This window comes from Apteryx mantelli, chromosome 30 (genome assembly GCF_036417845.1).
Source record: "Apteryx mantelli isolate bAptMan1 chromosome 30, bAptMan1.hap1, whole genome shotgun sequence".
NCBI lineage: Eukaryota > Metazoa > Chordata > Aves > Apterygiformes > Apterygidae > Apteryx > Apteryx mantelli.
This window is the reverse complement of record NC_090007.1, coordinates 2,202,370-2,220,693: the sequence shown is the minus strand read 5'-3', so window position 1 is coordinate 2,220,693 and position 18,324 is coordinate 2,202,370. Positions and strand designations below refer to the sequence as shown.

General features: G+C 62.3%; 4 protein-coding genes across 6 annotated transcripts in view; 2 read left to right on the top strand and 2 right to left on the bottom strand.

Annotated features, from left to right (window-relative positions):
• The window catches only part of SSBP4 (single stranded DNA binding protein 4), a 10,996-nt gene extending 7,827 nt beyond the window's left edge, over window positions 1-3,169 (top strand). Inside the window, 16 exon segments of the mRNA XM_067312722.1 lie at window positions 297-380; window positions 512-571; window positions 665-734; window positions 842-912; window positions 994-1,038; window positions 1,040-1,062; window positions 1,200-1,245; window positions 1,396-1,431; window positions 1,526-1,546; window positions 1,548-1,581; window positions 1,698-1,762; window positions 1,764-1,769; window positions 1,888-1,966; window positions 2,590-2,618; window positions 2,710-2,811; window positions 3,047-3,169. Coding sequence (XP_067168823.1) covers window positions 297-380; window positions 512-571; window positions 665-734; window positions 842-912; window positions 994-1,038; window positions 1,040-1,062; window positions 1,200-1,245; window positions 1,396-1,431; window positions 1,526-1,546; window positions 1,548-1,581; window positions 1,698-1,762; window positions 1,764-1,769; window positions 1,888-1,966; window positions 2,590-2,618; window positions 2,710-2,811; window positions 3,047-3,076 — 801 coding nt within the window. The 3' untranslated portion in view covers window positions 3,077-3,169.
• Window positions 3,170-4,790: 1,621 nt separating this feature from the next.
• ISYNA1 (inositol-3-phosphate synthase 1) lies at window positions 4,791-9,136 on the bottom strand. 2 transcript variants are annotated; one of them, XM_067312904.1, is made up of 11 exons: window positions 9,097-9,136; window positions 7,917-8,041; window positions 7,664-7,825; window positions 7,426-7,555; window positions 7,160-7,353; window positions 6,919-7,068; window positions 6,626-6,841; window positions 6,352-6,516; window positions 6,172-6,285; window positions 5,860-6,077; window positions 4,791-5,077 (listed from the first exon to the last, which is right to left on the bottom strand). In XM_067312904.1, exons 2-11 carry the CDS (start codon window positions 8,028-8,030, stop codon window positions 4,867-4,869), a joined length of 1,674 nt encoding a protein of 557 aa, XP_067169005.1. In that variant the 5' UTR covers window positions 8,031-8,041; window positions 9,097-9,136; the 3' UTR covers window positions 4,791-4,866. The 2 variants fall into 2 exon arrangements, with proteins under 2 accessions (XP_067169005.1, XP_067169004.1); XM_067312903.1 differs by lacking the exon at window positions 9,097-9,136 and adding an exon at window positions 8,753-8,799.
• UBA52 (ubiquitin A-52 residue ribosomal protein fusion product 1) overlaps window positions 8,075-18,324 on the top strand; it is a 74,226-nt gene continuing 63,976 nt past the window's right edge. Inside the window, exon 1 of the mRNA XM_067312915.1 lies at window positions 8,075-8,081. The gene's annotated coding sequence lies outside the window, so the exon portion shown is untranslated. The remainder of the gene's footprint in view (window positions 8,082-18,324) is intronic.
• The window catches only part of ELL (elongation factor for RNA polymerase II), a 53,710-nt gene continuing 50,515 nt past the window's right edge, over window positions 15,130-18,324 (bottom strand). Inside the window, exons 10-12 of one of the 2 annotated variants that reach the window (XM_067312700.1) lie at window positions 17,787-17,958; window positions 16,789-16,833; window positions 15,130-15,741 (exon numbers count right to left, since the gene is read on the bottom strand). In XM_067312700.1, coding sequence (XP_067168801.1) covers window positions 15,637-15,741; window positions 16,789-16,833; window positions 17,787-17,958 — 322 coding nt within the window. In that variant the 3' untranslated portion in view covers window positions 15,130-15,636. Of the gene's footprint in view, window positions 15,742-16,788; window positions 16,834-17,786; window positions 17,959-18,324 lie in introns of those variants that run through there. The other variant, XM_067312701.1, reaches the window with a different exon arrangement.

Below are 18,324 nucleotides of genomic sequence, written 5' to 3'. Positions count from 1 at the left end.
TCTCTGCGTGCGCACAAGCCCCGCGCGCGTGTGGAGGCAGGCACCGGCCGGGACACGGGGGGCGGCACGGCCGGGCCCCGCTGCCGGCAGCACCCGCGGGGGGGCCCCGGGGGCAGCACCGCTCTGCCCCGTCGCATCAGGCGTCGCTGCGCGCGCCCCATCCCCATTGCACCACCCGGGGTGGGGGGGGGGGGGGCACATGCAGGGCCCCCCCGGCCACCCACGACCACCGCCCCGTCCCCTCCCTGACGCCCGCGTCCCCGGGGCCGTAACCCCGTGTTTCGTTCCTCTCGAAGGGACCTCCGGGCTCTCAGCCATCGCCGCACGCACAACCTCCGCCCCACAACCCCAGCGCCCCCCTGATGGGGCCGCACAGCCAGGTAAGGCAGAGCCGCGCCCCCCCCCCCCCCCAAAGCCCTCCCCGCATCCGCGCCCGGAGCCGGGTCTGGCAGCCGGGCGCCCGCAGGAGCATCCCGCAGCCCCGCTCAGCCCCCCGCTCCGTCTCTTGCAGCCGTTCATGTCCCCGCGGTACCCCGGCGGCCCCCGGCCCTCGCTCCGCATGCCAAACCAGGTGAGATGCTGACAGCGCTGGGGGGGGTGACCGCGCTGGGGGGGGGTCCCGCAGCGCCCTGATGGCGCCGTCTCTCCCCCCCCCCCCCCGCAGCCTCCCGTGGGCGTCCCGGGCTCCCAGCCGCTGCTGCCGAACGCCATGGACCCCGGCGCGCGATCGCAGGGTGAGTAGGGGCTGCCCACGCGCCCCCCCCCCCCATCGTCCCCCCCCCCGGCCCTCGGGGTTCCCGCCGGCCCCTCTCACGCCGCCCCCCCCCCCCCTTCTCCGCAGGGCATCCGAACATGGGAGGCCCGATGCAGCGGATGAACCCGCCGCGAGGCATGGCCGGCATGGCGCCCCAGGTGAGCACGGGGCGGGGGGGGGGGGGACACCCGGGCCCCGTCCCCCCCACCCCTCGCTCACCGCCCGCCTTTCCCTTGCAGACCTACGGCAGCGGGATGCGGCCCCCCCCCAGCTCGCTGGCCGGCCCCGGGCATGCCCGCCATGAACATGTAAGGCACCCCCCCCCCCCAGCGCCTTCCCCCCCCCCCCCCCGTGCCGGAGCCGTGCCCGGCACCCAGAGCTCTACGTGGGAATCAGGATCCGGCGCGGGCTGAGCCCTTCTCACCTCTCGCCGCTTCTCTTCCAGGGGCCCAGGCGGCCGGGGGCCCTGGCCGAACCCTAACGCCAACTCCGTAAGTGCCGGGGGCCGGCGGGAGGGAGGGAAGAGCCGGGGGGGGGGCGAGGGGGGGGGCGGCACGGTGCTCCGCATTCCCGTGCGCACGGGCACCGGCTGCTCCGGCCCGCGCTGACCCCCTCCCTCTTGTCCCCCCCCCCCCCCCCAGATCGCCTACTCCTCCTCGTCCCCCGGGAACTACGTGGTGAGTAGCCGGGAGGGCTCCGGGGGGGGGGGGGGGGGGGCCGCACTGCGAGCCAACCCCTCCGCAGCCCCCTGAGCCCCTCTCTCCCCGGCAGGGCCCTCCCGGAGGCGGCGGCCCCCCCCGGCACCCCCATCATGCCCAGCCCCGGAGGTGAGTGCGTGGCGGGACGGGGGGGAGGTTTTTTTTGGGGGGGGGAGGTGGCAGCCGGCAGCCCCCCGTCCCGGCCGCGCTGACCCCCCCCCCCCCCCCGGCCGTCCTCCCCGCAGACTCCACCAACTCCAGCGAGAACATGTACACCATGATGAACCCCATCGGGCCCGCGGGCAACCGGTCCGAACGTAAGTGGCTCACACTGGGGATGGAGGGGGGGGGGGGGACACCCCAGAGCTGTGCCCGCCCCGGTGCCGTCCCCCCCCGTCCCATCCCTGCCGCGCTGACCTGCTCTTTGCCTTGCAGTTCCCCATGGGGCCCGGACCCGACGGGCCCATGGGCGGGATGAGCGCCATGGAGCCGCATCACATGAACGGATCCCTAGGTGGGTACCGGGGGGGGGTGGGTACGGCCCCCCCCCCTGCCCCTTCTGGGGCCGCGAGGGACCGGGGGAAGGGGACAGGGAGCAGCCGGGTGCCCTGCGAGCTCTGCTCCAGGCTCCAGCCTCGGCCAGGGGCAGATGCGGGAGCAGGGACACCGTGGTGGCAGCAGTCCCTGCGGTGACGGGGATGCTCCTGGGACACCCCGGTGGTGCTGGTAGCAGTCCCTTGTGGTGGTACGGGTGCTCCTGGGACACCCCGGTGCTGGTGGTGGCCGTGGTCCCCTGCAGCAGCAGGGATGTTCCTGGGACACCCCAGTGGTGGTGGCCACGGTCCCTTGCAGTGGCGGGATGCTGCTGGCCCGGGAGAGCGCCGAGGCAGCCGGCAGCATCCTGCGGTCCGTGAGCTCCATCTGCGGGCTGCTGGGGACCGTGCAGGGCCACCATGCAGGGCCACCATGCAGGGCCACCGCCGTGCCCCGAGCAGCGGGGTCCCGGGGACGGCGCCCTGCTCCTGCCCCTGCCCCTGCCCCGTCCTGCCGGGGGGGGGGGGGGGGGACAAGCTGGCACGGGGTGGCCGCCACGACGCCGGGGTGGGTGCCGCTAACGCCGCTCGCTTGTCCTTGCAGGCTCCGGGGACATGGATGGGCTGCCAAAGGTGAGCGCAGCGGCGCCCGGGGTTGGGGGGGGGGGAAGGGGACGGGGGGGGGGGCCGAAAAGGGGGCTGATGCGCGTCTCCGCGCCCGCAGAGCTCGCCGAGCAACATCGCGGGCATGAGCAACCCGCCAGGGACGCCGCGCGACGACGCCGACATGGGCAGCAATTTCTTAAACCCCTTCCAAAGCGACAGCGTAAGGGCCGCGGCGGCGAGGGCGGGGGCTCGGGGGGGGGGGGACCGCGGCTGCCCCCGGGGGGGGGGGGGGGGGGCCCCGCAGTGCAAGAGCCCGCCAGAGGCGTGAGGCCGGCGTTCGTTCACCCCGTCCGGCCCCCTCCCAGCGCAGGGGCCGGAGGGGGGGAGCCGCGACGGCGGCGCCCCCCCCCCCCCGGTGCCCCCCCCCAACCCCCTGGTGTCTCCCGTCTCTCTAGTACTCGCCCAGCATGACAATGAGCGTGTGATCCCAGCTCCGACGCCCGCCCGGCGGAGAACCGGACGCCCCCGCGGTTCTAAACTCTTGTATTTAAAACACACACGAGGTTGGGGGGGGGGGGGGTGAAAAAAAGGAAAAAAAAAAAAAAAAGGAAAAAAAGGAAAAAAACAAAAGCAGCCCACACTAACACTAACAAAAATGAGAGGGGGAAAAAAACAAAAAAAACACACCCAGGAACTGGCCACCCACCCTCCCGCCCCCAGGCACGGACCCACCCCGGGCACGGACCCACCCCGTGCCACACAATGGCCGGCCCCCCCCCCCCCCCCCCCCCCCCCCGCCTGGCCTGGCCGTGCTGTGGCCCCCCCCCCCCCCAAACTGCTGCCGCCCTGGCACGCTGCCCGGGGGGGGGGGCGACATGGGCAGGGGGCCGGCGGCGGGATGCAGCGCGGGGAGGGCGTTCGGCACCCGGCGCCGTGCCCGGGATGCCCCCTCCCTGCCTGTCCCGGGGGGGGCATACAGCACGGGGCGAGGGTATTTATTTTGGGGGTCGTGGTGCTGTATAGCTCTAGAGGCACTGACCCCCCCCCCCCAATCTGTCCTGCCCCCCCCCCCCCCCAGGCATCTGCCCCTGCCGCCCTCAGCACCACAGCTGGGCGGGGGCACATGCACTCATTGCAATTAGCTCAGCTGCTAATGAGCAATGGTTCCCCTCCCCCCCCCCCCAAAAAAATGCTCACTGCCTGGGAGGGCCTGACACCCCCCCCCCCCCCCCCAGTTCTCCCAGGGCTCCCCAATCCCTCCCTGCTGGGCAGGGGCTCAAGGCAGGTCCCATCCCTGTCCCCCCCCACCCAAATTGCCATTTGGCCATAGCCAAATCTTGACCCTGCCAAAGCCTGGGGGGGTGGGGGGAATTGGGGGGGGGGGGGCAGTAGAGCCATAAATACAGCACAGCCCCCCCCCCCCACTAGGGCATCATGCCAGGCTGGGCAGGGGGGTGCCAAGCCATAACCCCCTCCCCATGGGGCATCTGCCCCCCCCCCATGCGCTATAGGGCAGACCCCAGTGCAGAGAGCAGCCCCCCCCCCCCCCGGCCCCCAGCCCCGTCTGCGTGCTCAGCCAGCACTGTGATCTTCCTGCCCCCTCCCCGAGCGCCAGACTGGGCCCCCCCCCCCCCCCCGCAGAAGGGACCACTTTTAAACTTTAATATGAAGGATTTTTTTCTCCTCTTTTATAACAGAAAGGACCTCAGCACCCCCCCCCCAGAACCCCGCCGCTGCGTGCCCCGGCCCTCCCTCCCCCTGTACAGGCCCCCCCCCCAATCCGCGCCGCAGGGGACCGGGTGCCCCCCCGCCGCCCACCCCAGGCGTAGTCGTGCTGTGTAGGGAGCCCCCCCCCCCTTCTTTCTATTCTCGAGAGTCTTTAGACCGAAAAGTTGCTTATCAAAAAAAAAAAATCCAAAAACAACAAAAAATCCAAAAACAACAAAAAAACCTGCATCAATAAATGTAATTTGATTTTTTTCAGAAGCCGCCTGGGTTTGGCTCTTGTTTTCCCCCCCCCCCACCCCCCCCTAAGGCAGGGCGCTGCAGCCGGGGGGGCCCCGGGGAGGAAGCAGGCAGGACGGCGCTGACTCGCTCCAGGTTTATTTGCGGGTGCAAAGGTTCACAGTTTCGAGTTGGAGCCGGGGGGGGGCACCGACAGCACCGGGGTGGTGGTGGGGGGGCGAGTCGCAGCCCCCCCCCCCCAAATCCACCCTCTCTCCCTCCCCACCCCGAAAAAAGCTCGTACAAAACTCGCGGGGCGCGCGCGGAGGCCCTAGTCGGCGCCGTCGACGTGGAGCCGGGGCGGCGGGGCCGCGTGCCGGGCGCTGCCGGCGCACGGGTGGCCGTTGAGCTGGGCGGCCGCCTTCTTGCGGGCGGCGGGGCAGGCGGGCCCGGCGGGGCAGGCGCGCTTGGGGCTGGCGGCCGCCCGCTGCATCTTGTGCTCCAGCAGCATGTGGTTCTGGGGGGGCAGCCCCAGGCAGGCCCTGCCGGGAGGGGGGGGGACACGGCGGGGGTCAGCGCCCGGGAGCCCCGCATGGAGGGCACCAGGACCTACGGCATTGGGCACCAGGGGCAGTGGGCACCAGGACCCATTGGTGTCGGGCACCCCGGACGTTGGGCACCGGGACCCACGGGTGTTGGGCACCGGCACACATTGGTGTTGGGATCCTCTGGACATTGGGACCCACCAGTGCTGGGCACCTTGGGCATTGGGACCCATTGGGCACTCCGGGCATGGAGCACCTTGGGCATTGGGCACTGGGACCCCCTGGTGCTGGGCAGCCTGGGAATTGGGCACTGGACCCAGCAGTGCTGGGCACCCTGGGCATTGGGCACCCCTGGCATTGAGCATTAGGACCCACTCGTGCTGGGGAGCCTGGAAATTGGGCATTGGGACCCATCAGCATTGGGCACTGGGACCCACCAGTGCTGGGCACTGTGGGCATCAGGACCACCAGCACTGGGACCCATTGGCATTGGGCACCCCAGGCATTGGGCACCACAACCCACTGGCTTTGGGCGCCGTGGGCATCAGCTCCCATGGGCGCCGGGATTCACGGGCACTGGACACCACAGGCACTGAGACCCTCATGCCCTTGGCACCGCAGTGGGACCCAGGACCCACAAGCATTGGGCACCAGGACCCCCAGGTGAGGCTGCACCTTGCATCACTTGCAAGATGACGCCAGAGCACCCAGGGGTGGGGAAGGCTGCCACGCGCAGGGCCGGGAGAGCGGTCGGGGAGGGGCCGGGGCCGGGCAGGTACCTCAGGATGTTCTCGATGCAGCTGCGCTGGCGGAAGAGGGCATTGACCACGGGAGTGCCCTCGGGCACCAGGGGCGCCTTGCAGAGGAAGGCCACGATGGAGAGGACGCTGTGGAAGCCCTGGAACTCGGGGTCACTCTCGGTGCAGAAGGTGATGCGCTGGCACAGCTCCGTGAGGATGGCCAGGTCCAGGATGATGGGACTGGCCAGCAGGGAGTCCTGCGGGGCACCGTTGGGGGGGGGGGGCTGAGCCTCCAGCCCCATGCAATGCCCCCCCTGTCCTCAAGCAGGCATCCCACCGCTCCCCACGCACCTCACACGTGTTGTGGATGACGATGGTGTTGGTGCCTCCCATCATGATCTCCGACGTGTACTCGTCCAGTGCCCGCTTGCTGTCGCCCACGTAGGGCACGTACTTGATCACCACCTGCATAGGAGGCCCCGTCAGCGCCCGGCCGCCCCATGGCCAGCCCCACGGCCCCCCCCCACTCACGCAGTGATCGGGCTTGTCCTGGGGCCCGTAGAGGATGGGGTTGGCCTGCACCGTGTCATCCACCACGTTGCTCTTGGAGATCTCCTTGGAGCGAAACTGCTGCGGGGCCGACAGGTTCTTCCCGTCGTTGTTGCCCAAGTGGTTGTAGCTCACGATGGACTTGGTCTGGCGCAGGGGATGGGAGAGGGGTCACCCCACGGCTCCCTGCCTGCACCCATGTGGCATGGACGGAGCTGCCCAAACCACCCGCCGGGGCCCCGGCGTCCCTGCATACCTTGAGGCCAGCACCGACCAGGAAATCCACCAGCACCGACTTGAGCTTGGTCTGGCCCGACTTGAAGTCGTCGCCGCAGATGAAGACGCGGCGCTGGGCGGCCAGCTCCACCGCCCCTGGCACGAAGGTGTTTTGGGGGGAGCCGTTGATGTAGGCGCAGCCCTCCAGGATGCTGGCCACGGCGAAGAGCGTGGACGGGGACACCTCGAGGCCTCTCTGCGGGGATGCGGGGCGGCTCAGCGTGGCTCCTCGGCCACCCCGGCCACCCCGGCCCGCCTGCTGCTCGCCCTCACCTCCACGGCCCGCAGCAGGCTCTCGGCGGTGTCGTTGAGCCCCGGCACCACGTCGCAGAACCGCTCCGTGTTGGCCGTCCACAGCACGATGACCTTGTCCACCCCGCTGGCCTCCTTGAAGTCCCGGATGTCCCGGCGGATCTGCTCCACCTGGGGCGGCACAGCGGGGGGACGGGACATGTCAGCATGGGGGGGTGGTCCCGGCCCGTCGCCAGCCCCCCACCGTGCCAGCCCCCAGCACCTGCTCAGCCTTGGACCCGCGGAGCACGTTGTCCGCTCGCTCCTCCTGGTTGGCAGCGATGAACTCGGGGATGTAGATGGAAGGCCGCGGCTTCAGCTTCTCCATGTGGGGCCACAGCTGCTCCTGCAGCTGCCAGTCGAGCACCTCGGCCCGCCGCATGGCCTCGGCCAGGTTCAGCGAGGAGATGTCCCAGCCTGCGGCACGGGTCAGGACGTGGGTCCGGGCCGCCAGCCGGCACCGGGCCTCTCCCCGCTCTCCCCACCTACCGTCGAAGACGATGTCGTTGGGGTGCACCATGGGCAGCAGGTCCCGGAAGGGCACGTAGACGTCGCCGGCGGGGCCCGTGCCCAGGCACACGGTGGAGGCTTGCAGCAGGGAGCCGTAGTAGTTGGCTTTCTGGGCAGGAGAGCGTGGGGCTGACGCCGCGGCACGGGCACGGGGGCCGCCGAGGCGTGCTCCCGCGCCGGCAACGGACCCGGCCCCGGCCCCGGCCGCTCGGCTCACCTTGCGCCCGGTCTTGGTCATCCAGGAGAGGCCCAGCCTGTTGGCCAGCACGGCCGCCGTCACCGTGGTGCCGTTGTTGCCACCCCAGCCCACCAGCATCACCCCCAGGCGGGGCACCTGCCGCCCCGTGCGGAAGGTGAAGCGGGTCGAGCACGGCCGCACCTGCGGGGCAGAGACAGCGGGAGGCCCGGCAGCGCCCGCCGGAGCGGGGATCCCGCGGGAAGCCCCGTGCCCGCCCGCCCAGCCCCGGTACCTTGGTGAGGCCGTTCTCCTTGCACACGTGCACGGTGCTGTACGTGTACTTGGCCTCGATGTAGTCCTTGCTGTAGGTGACGTCGGGGCTCTCCACGAGGAATGGCTCCGCCATTGTTCCCGGAGCTGCAATGGGAGGAAACGGGTGGCACCGCGCGGCGGCCGGGCACGCCGGGCCCCCGCCAGCCTGCTCCGCCACCGCTGCCACTGGGGACTGCTGGATCCCTGCCCCACGGCCTCCCCCGTCCCCTTCCCACGCGCGCCCCGGGGACGCACCGGCACCGGGCGCTGCCAAGAGCCACCGGCCGCCCCGGACGGCTCTGGGACTGGGCCCAAAACATCCCCGGCGCCGTGGCCCGCTGGGCCCCCGGCGAGGCGGCAGGGCAAGGGGTCCCCGGGTCTGGCGGGGGCTGTGCCTGCGGTCCCCTTCCCAGGGGTGGCCCTGGGGGGGGAGGACACGGGGAGTGGGGCTGTCCCACTCCGGGCAGTGGCAGAGGGGACACGGGGACACAGGACCGGGGCTGTTCCATTCCTACGGTGGTGGAGGGGATGTGGGGACACGGGAGCGGAGCTGTCCCGTTCCCTGCGGTGACAGACGGGACACAGGGACCGGGGCTGTTCCTACTCCCAGAGGTGGCAAAAGGGACACGGGGACACGGGAGCGGGGCTGTCTCGCTCCCGGGGCTGTCGGAGGGGACACGGGGACACGGGAGCGGGGCTGTCCCGTTCCCCGCGGTGGCACCGCGCGCTCCCCGTCGGCGGGGGCCCCCGACGGGCCCGATCCGCCGCGCCCCCCCCAGCCCCCCCCCGGCCCGGGGCCGCCGGGCGGACACTCACCGGGCCGCGCGGGGCGGCGGCGCGCTGGAGCCGAGCGGGGCCGGGGCCGGGGCCGGTGCTGCCCCACGGGGCGCTGCGAGGGCGGCTGGGGCTTCCCCCCGGCTCCCGCCGCTTAATGGGCTCCCGGGACCCGCCCCCCCCCGGCTCCGCCCAGCCCAAAACTTTCCATCCGCGCCGCCCCCCCCCCGCCGCCGCCGCCGCCCCCCCGGGCCCCGCACGTGCCCCGGCCCCGCGCCCCCGCCCCGGGCACCCTGCGCCCTCCCGGGCCCCGGCACCGGGCTCCCCCCGCGCCGCCCGCCCCGTCGGGCCCCCCGCGGCCCCCGGCAGGTGCGGGCGGCTCCTACCGGCGGGGCCCGAGCGGGGCGGCGGGAGGGGAAGCGGCGGCGATTGACCCGGGAAGGGGAAGTGGCGCCGGGGCCGGGGGGGCCCCGCTGCCGCCGCCGCCGCCGCCGCCTTCCGGCCATTCACGGCCCCGCCGCCGCCTTCCTGCGCCGCCGCTTCCCACGGTGCCACCCCGGAGCCCCGCCGCGGCCCCCCGCCACGGCCACCATCACCCCGCCATCTCCATTGCAACAACCGGCGCCCCACCGAAGCCACTGGCATCTCATCACCACCACCACCCTGGTGTCCCCACCGTGGCCACCATGCCACCAGCACCTTGCTGTCCCCACCATGGCCACCAGCACCCCATCGCCAGCACCCCTCTATCACCACCGTGGCCACCAGCACCCCATCGTCAGCTCCTCACCCTCCCCACCGTGGCCACCAGCACCCTGTCACCAGCACCCCATCGCCTGCACCCTGCCATCCCCACCATGGCCACCAGCACCCCATCGTCAGCTCCTCACCCTCCCCACCATGGCCACCAGTACCCCGTCACCAGCACACTGCCCTCCCCACCACAGCCACCATCCCTACTGCAGCCACCAGCACCCCATCACCAGCTCCTCACCATCCCCATCACAGCCACCAGCACCCCATCACCAGCACCCTGCCACCCCTATCACGGCCACCGGCACCCCACAGCCCTGGCGTGGGGGACACGGCGGCAGCAGGGCCAGGCCCTGGGCGGCTGCACCCCACACGTTGGCCATCATCGTGCAGGAGAGGGGACCAGGGTGGGCGCCCCGCGCGGCCCCAGCTCCCTTTCAATGGGGCGGCCCCCTCCCCAGCCAGGGCCACCGCCGACGGGGCCGGGACGGCTCTGCTCCGCGCAGCCCCCCCGGGGCACCTGCGAGGCGGCGCGCGGGGGGCCGCGGGGGAACAACGCGCCGCGCGGCGCCGGGCCGCGGCACCAGCGAGCCCCGCGCTGGAATGCCAGTGCCTCAGCAAATTATTGCAACAAAAATAACATTTCTTTGTACAATAATCCTGCGGCGGGGAGGGTCCGGGCAGCGCTGCCAGGGGCCGAGAACTGGTATTTTTCCACTGCTTTTCCTTTTTTGCCCCCTCCCAGATCTCCCACCATTGTTCCTTCCCCCACTCCCTTCCCACTCCTCCCACGCTCGGCACCGCATGAGCGGGGCTCCCTTGTTTCGGCTCTTGCAGAATCGCTAATGGGCCAAGAGGCCGGGCCGGCGGCCCAGCACGCCTTCGCGCCCCGGCTGCCAGCGCTGGCGGGGGGCCAGCGGCGCCGAGCCGCCCCAGGACCACAGCGAGCGGCACCCAGAAACCGCTGCAAAAAGGGGAAAGGGAAAAAAATATATATGCAAAAGGAGCCTCGGAGAGCCCCAGCGCGGGAGCCCGGCTGTTTCCCAGCCCCGGGCGCGCAGGGAGCCGTCGGTGCCCTGGCGGAGCGCGGGAGCAAGTGCTGCTTGGGGCTCGCGCCGAGGGATGCGCCCAGCCCCGGGCCCACGCGGCAGCCCGCTCCCCGGATTAATGCACATGGCGCGCCAGCTCGTATTAAACGCGATGTTTCTAGTGCAAAGCTGGTTTTGGAGAGTCGAGGCAGACAGCCCCGGCCACGTTCGACACCTTCGGGGCTTGGGTTTTTCCCCCAGCGCAAAGCAAGCTGCAAGTCTGACCCTTTGCTATCTCTGCGTGCTCCGGGCTGCTCCCGGGTTGTTTTTCTCCTCTTCCCGTCCCCTCGCTGTGACCCTAGGGGGACCCTTGGCTTTACCAGCGCCCAAGGCCAGGAGCGGAGGAAAGCGGGCAGCCGCATGGGGACACATTTGCACTGCCGGGGAGGAGCAACGAGGGCCAGCATCGCTCGTCAAGGACAAATTATTCCCATTAGCTCCTCGGCTGCCATGTCCCAGGCAGCAGTGCTCCGGCCCCCTGCTCCGGCACATGGAGGATGGAGAGAGGGGGTTATGGAGAATGGATGAAGACTGATGGGGTCCCGAGTGACGTGGGCACCCGCAGGGCTTTTGCTGCCCAAGTTTTGAGCTCTCCCGCGGGAATATGCGTTTGGGCATGGGAGAAGCAAGGCCACCACTGCTGGGTCTTCGCCTTCCCTAATTTAGCGACCCTAATTTAAGGGCAGGGGAACAGCAGCTCATGCTTGATATAGCGACACAAATCCTGGGTGAAACCTAACTTATCCCGGCCCAGGCCACCGCGCAAAGCTGCAGAGCAGCAGGCAGGTTCCGGGGATATCGAGAGCCCGAGCAGGGGGGTGGGAGGGCGCTCGGCCCCCCCACGTTGGCCCTGCCGCGAGCCGCTGGCCCCGGGTTTCCAAGGAGGTTCCGATAAGGCGGGAAGTGGCTGGAGCAGGGCTGGCCCTGGCACCGAGGGAGCAGCCAGTAACTTTCCACTCGCGCAGCCCTGAGCGCGCAGCTCATTAGCTCCCTCCGTGCCCCGGCCAGAGCACAAGGCGCCAGGGGTTTAGAGGAAGGACCGAGGAAAGCCAAAGCCTGAAAGCAGAGGGAAGGAGACCTCCAAAACAGGGTAAACGTGGCTGCGACCATCTGCAAGGAGCTTTCCTCCACCTGCTTTTCCATTTGGATGCAGGTACCTCGTGCAACAGGCCAGTATGAGTGCCCGCAAAGGCCGCAGGTGACGGAGGGACCAAGTCCTCCATGGGTCAGGTCACGGAGGTAACGGGGGGAGGCCTGGAGAGACGTCCTCGTGGGGCAGAGATCACACGAGCCAGCAAGGCAGGGCTGAGAGGTGGTAAAACATCAGCTGGGGCCGTCTACCTTGTCTCATAGGGGCAGCCTTCGAAACTAAAAAGAGGGCAGAGCCTCTCCTTCATGAGAGGCATCACCTTGCCTGACTTGAGGTCTCCTCTCTTGCTCCATAACTAGGTCCGAGAAGGAGAATAACCTGTTGCAGAGGGTCTGCTGGTGCTGAGCGGTTACTGCAGCGCTTTCATACTGTATTTTACAGTGCCTGCTCCAGCCACGACCAGCGGCCCAGGGGTGGCCCGGGCCCAGGGGTGCCACGCGCCCGAGCTGCAGGAGCCGGGACCAGCGTGAGCGGCCACCACAGCGGCTCCCAGGAGCCCTGCGCAGCTTGGAAACGGGTCGGCCACACCAAGCGCCTCTTTTCCCCCTCCCCTTTCCACATTTCTTACCTACAGTTCTGACACTTTAGCTCAAATAACTCAGTTCCTCCAAGCTTACTGCTTTCAAAATCCATGTCAGCCATTTATCACCTTTCCCTTTTGCGTTTTCTTGCTGTAAGCAGCACTGAAAAGAAATGTACAACCTTATTGTTCGCTTGTTTTCCAATACAGTGAATTTATTATATGTTGCAAAATCAGCATTCAGCTTTTTAGTGTACAAAAAAGACACTAGCTCTTAAGAAAAGATTAGGAAAGCTGAAGACTATGCTGCCTTTAAATTGTAACATTTTGGCAAAGTGAAAAGCTCTTTTGTAAACTCCAACTCCATGGCTCAATATAGTTTTATCCACAGTACAATATTACAAAGTAAAACACAGTATCAATAAGTTAAGATCATACTTAATCACCTAGAACTGGTTTCTATTAACCCAAAAAGCACAAAATTTGCCTAGCTTCATAATCTCTAAAAAGAAAAAAAAAAGGCAGATTTGACTACAATTCTTTAACACAGTCCAAAAGAAAAGTGAAGCAGAAAGTTGTTGAATGCTAATTGGGTCTCACAGTTTGGATATTCATTAAATATTTTCAGTTTTATATTCAAATTTTAGAAGTTCCAGAATATACATGTAAATGTACACAATACATCTTTTGTATACAACTCTGTTTGCAAAAATATCTTATAGCAGATGTATAAAGATTGAGATCCATCTCTATATCCCTCCCCCCCCCCCCGAAAAAAGGAAAAAAAAGGCAAAAACCCCTTTCAAAATATGAAGGATCAGAATGAGAAGTGTTTCCATGGAAGAATTGACCCATCTCGGTTACGCAGCTGCTGCTTCTTCTGCCCCCGCGTCCGCAGCCCCGAGGGCCCCGCTCCGTCCGGGAGGCGGAGGAAGCTCCGCCGAGCCCCGTGGCGTCCCGCGGCCTGGCACGGCGGCGCTTCGGGGTGCGGCGGGTGGACGCTGCCTAACGGCGCGTGCTTCGGTGGATTTGGAGCTAGCAAGCAAAGCCCTGAGCGCGCACGCGGCCGCCCGCTCAGCCAGGCCCGGCACCGACCCGGTTTTGCAGGGAGAAGCCGGGCGGCAGGGCCGAGGTAGCCGGACTCCTCGGTCAACGCCGCGCGGCCTAACGCCCCCTCCCAGCCCCGCGCGCGACAAGGCGGCTCCCTCGACAAGACAAAATTCACAGCTCGAGAAAGCTCGCTGGAATCGAGCGAGGCCAAACCCGGCTTGAGCTCAAAGGCAAGCGGGCACCGTTCCCACTAGCCACCCCGTAAAGAAAACCTCGGGCGCTTACCGGGGTAACACCCCGCCGAGCAAGGCGAACAACGCGTTTTGGACAAAAGCTCCTCACCTTTAACTCATCCACGGTTTTCGGCTTTCCCTCACACGTGGAAGGGACAGACAGGGACGTCCACAAGACACACAGCTCCCTAACCTGCCATCCGCGTTATCGGAGAGGACGGGGCGAGACCCAAGCGTCTCCGCGGGCTCGGGAGCTTGCTGGCTCTCCCTCCTAGCCCCGCTACAGGCTGCCGTGCTCCTCTTCGCCCCGCTCCTGCGCCACGTGGCTTTCCGAACGCTTTCTGTCTGGCAGGGTAGCGGAAAGCAGTGGCTCTCCGCGGCTGGCAGAGTGCTGCGGGGTGACACGGCTCGGCTGCGAGCACGGACGGCTCCTGTCGGCAGTAGTCTCGCATGCGAAGAACGGAACGGCAAAATCCCGGCGAGCTCTGGTCGTCTGCGGACGACACGGCAGGAAGAGAGAAACTCCTCCGGAGGGACAAAGCGCGAGTGATGGCCCTGTTCGGACGACGCAGCAGCAACAATCTAGCCAGAATGGAATTTTTTGTTTTTACAGCAGATGGACCCACTTTTTTGGGCGGAAAAATAAAGTATTCCTTGTAAAAGAACTGCTTCCCTCCTTAACTCTGCCATTCCGCTCTGTCAAAGGGGGAAAGATTCTTCAGTGCAGCCTCCAAGGGAAGGAGGCACCACAGGAAAGTAATCCTTTACTTTGAGATGGAAGTGGGAAGTAGTAAAAAAATCACAGGCTGGCAGGATTAACAGGGTTGGGGGGGGGAAGAGAAAGAAATAGCAGAGTTAAAGGACACCTTTGTGCTTTTTGGCGTGTTCCTCACACCCTGGCCATACTCTGAAAGTGTTCCCTTCAAGTCCAAGAAATCAAGAAGAAAGACTGCAACAAGAAGCCGGCTAGATAAAGCACAACAGTGGAAGTGACCCGCATGGAAAATGCTACCTTACTTCTCTCAAGCTCAGGCGCCTGTTCCGAGAACATGATTTTCTGCTGCTGCTTCTTTGGAAATGCACAGAAAACAGAACAAGAAAGCATCACATCCCCCACACCCACCCCATCCTTTCTTATGGGTCATTACAGATAATAAAATAACTTCTCTGGGTAACTATCCAACGAGCTTTAGTAATACTGCAATTATAAGACAGGAAAGGTTCTGAAACACTTGGCCTAAAAGGAAAAGGGAGGCACAGTTTTAGAAAAAGATGCTTTTTTTATACAAAAATAGACCATAGTCTCATTAGCAATTAATAAAATTGGCTGCCTTGGTATAAAATTATAAAAGTCAAAGACAGACAGGTCTCAGTCTTCCCAGCATTGGTACACGAAGGATAATGCAAGCAGACTGGACTGCGCATGCTGGAGAGGCCACTGCAATGTTTATGCCCGCTGGTTCCAAACGCACAAACTGGATAAAAAAATTCTTACGTGAAGGATCCGCATCTGCTCTGCGCAAAGCGCTCAGTGCAGATTCCCGGGCTGTTCCCCTCCTACTGACACAACCACCTCAAGAGAGCACAAACTGGAGATGACAAAAGCAGGAACAAACAACGAGAGCTCTGGGTACTTGGTGTATTTAACGCGGTGCCATGTAGAGCAGACAGCTTGCATATGAACAGTCGCAGGTGCCAGAGAAGGAGGTAACCTAGCAGCATTCCAGTTCCTCACCATTTGAAGGACAATTTGTAACCCAGCGGACCTGGGCCAGGGGTAATTACACTTCATGCCAAACTTTAATCCATGAAAACTACTGATTCTTAACCTTTGGGAGCTTCGTTCACTTTAGGCAAGTTTTCCCTTAAGTGTCAAACGCTGGCTTCAAATAAGCAGATTTTCATTTGTTACATTCCGACATTCAGAGAGGCTAAAACTTGAGAGGATCATGCCAGATGCTGGGTGGCTACCTGGCTCAGACGCTGACACGACAGATTCGGCATCGTAAGTAATCCCCAAGTTCTTCCAACCACGAGGAATCAATGCTCGTCTCTGAAAGGAATCTAGTTGTGTAAAAGGGAACGTAACATCCAGATGACTTTTTGCCCTACCCAGTCTGGATTAGTGCCAGCTAAAACTGCTGTTGGTCATACTCTGCTATCAGTTTTTTAATATGAGCCAGTTTGTTGTGGAGGTATTCGCAGCGGTTCTTCTCTTGGCTGTAATTGGGGTTAGTCTGTAAAGAAAAATGAAAATGCAGTGACAGAATGCAATTCTTAGAACTCGGTAATACCTAAGATGAACAGAGATGAGGTTATCTGACCTCAAAATATAAATACACGATCAGGGAACGAAGCTTTGCTAGCTCAAGTAGTAGATATCCCTCTGTTCAAAACAGAACTGTTCTGTCCAAACAAGCTAAAGAACAAAATCCCTTTTCATCAATACCCAGCTCCAGGAACCTAATCCCAGGGGAACAAGTGCACCTTGAGGGAGGCTCGGAAGGACTCTGAACAGCTCTGCCACACGCATCAGCTTCCAGCAAGCATCACCCTGCCCTTTGGCCCCCACATTAGCACCGAATTGTGCAAGTCTGAGAGCTTTAAAACAAAGATGAACTTGCAACACATGGGAAACTCTTCAAAAAGCTCTCAAATCCCTCAGGACAACAGAGCTCAGGGCCCCATTCATCAAGTGTAAAAAAAAAAAAAAAAAAAAAAAAAAAGGCGCCAAAAACCCCTTGGTGTATGGATGTCCCGCCTGCCGCGGGATTTCTACCTCATCCAGCTCAACCATAAATCCCTCTAGTCAACAACTTTTGCTTTACAGATACATAAAAAGACAAGTAAAGTATTCTGGGTGCCACACACACACAAAAAACACCCCACGCTAAGACCCGCAGAGGACTATGTACTCAAGCGATTTGTATTAGAGGCTGAGCTCAAATCGTACCAAATATACCCCCCGACTCGGAGGATCTTGTTATCACTCAGCCTGCGCATCTGAAATGCAAACTGCTCTCTCACTTGAGAAAATCTAATTTAACATATTCATTCTTTTGCTAATAGATAAATATGTTCAAGATTAGCAGAGCAGTCTCAAACCCCAGCAAACCCTTTTCCAGCAATGGGGGACCCCTTTTCAGACAAGCTCTAGCTGAATAAACTAAGATCTGCTAGCAAGCTTCAGAGACTTATTTTTTCACTTGGCAAATTACCCATCTTTTTCTATCAGTATGGACACTTCCCCAAAGCCTTGTTCACAGCCAAATATTTTTACTTACTTTTTTAATTTTCCGATATTCCTGTAAAATTTGATCATGGATCGTCTAAAAGGGAAAAGATAACTTGTTATTTTCAGAGCAGCCAGTAGTCCTGCAACCTACTGTAGTAACTAAGCATTTACTGAGGGCTTCATTTCCCATTTTCTCCAAATACGGACCAAAACTGACTCCCTCCACCCCTTGCCATGTAAGATTTGGCTGCTACAACTATCCTCGCTGCCTCCTTGACTAGACTAGCGCTAACACCACGAGCACTGGAAGGAGCAGGCCCCCAACGTGATTCCCCAGCCACGAGAACTACTTGTCCCACTGCAGCAGCTACGTGGATTGACAGGATAATTGACATCTCCACAGCTCAGACTAATTTTTCTTGGACTATAAAAATAATTCAGTGAGGAATCACAAGATTTCTGAAAAAGAGAAGGATATTCAAGGGAGGAAGTGGTGCTTAGTACAATAGGTGCTCTGTAAAGAGCTGTTTATTATACTCAGTGAGACTTTTTTCTCAGGATAATGAATAGTTAAAGCTCTTTTAAAATCAGTCTGACAAGTTGAGTAATGCTACATTATTAAGATCAAAGATTCAAGAGAAACAGATGACCCTGTACTAACTCCCCTTCCAGCCCCGATACGCTACCATATGTGCGAATATGAGTTTTCTGGCTGGGATACACTAATAGCTTCCAGCAGCTTTTGGCTAAAGACGCCAATTGTCTCACTGAGGCCTTTCCTTGTCAACAAGTACCATGATGTGTGCTCCAACTTGAAAACGAAAGAACACAGAGCTGTTTTAAGAACAGCCTACAAAGCTGTCAAGCTGTATGCACGTTCTGCATCCACCGGCTCTGGGCCCTGGGCAGTACATTTTATACACCGAATACAGGGCCTCCATCAACCCATCCCCAACAACCCGGCAGAAAGAGCTGCTAAAACAGCAACAAACTGTAGTGTTGTTACTTGCAGAACCAGGTTTTTGAAAGATATGTTTCTGCTTATACCTTATATTCTTCAGAGCCCTGCAAAAGTTGTTTCAGCTGGGAGTCTAACTGCGTAAACCGTCCAGTTATCCTCTCTATCCGAGCGTGCAAGTCTCTGTACTCATTGTATTCTGCGTTGAAGTCATTTTTGTAACTCTGACGCTGCTCCAAAGAGGAAATGGCTGCATATTTTCTAGAGGGAAAATAATTTAGTTAATCAGTTTAGAATTAACTCTTCTCTCCACACAGTAAGATTACTGAAATGCCAAAAACAGGAGGACAAGTCTATCAGGTGACTGCTTTTGAAAGCAAATACAGTCTCTTGTGATTTCATTATAGTAGCAAGGAGATAAGTGTCAGGATTATTGCCTTGACCTCTATGCAAAACAAGACAATGTTTGCTTCCAAAATTTCCCATCTATGCAAGACAGGATGGAATATGCAGGTACAGCAAAGCATCTGAACAGATGAGGGTGTAGGAGGACGTTCAGATAGTACTGCTACAGCTTTTCTAATTTCTGCTGTCCCACAGAACATGGAGTTCTGCATCTGTGCCAGA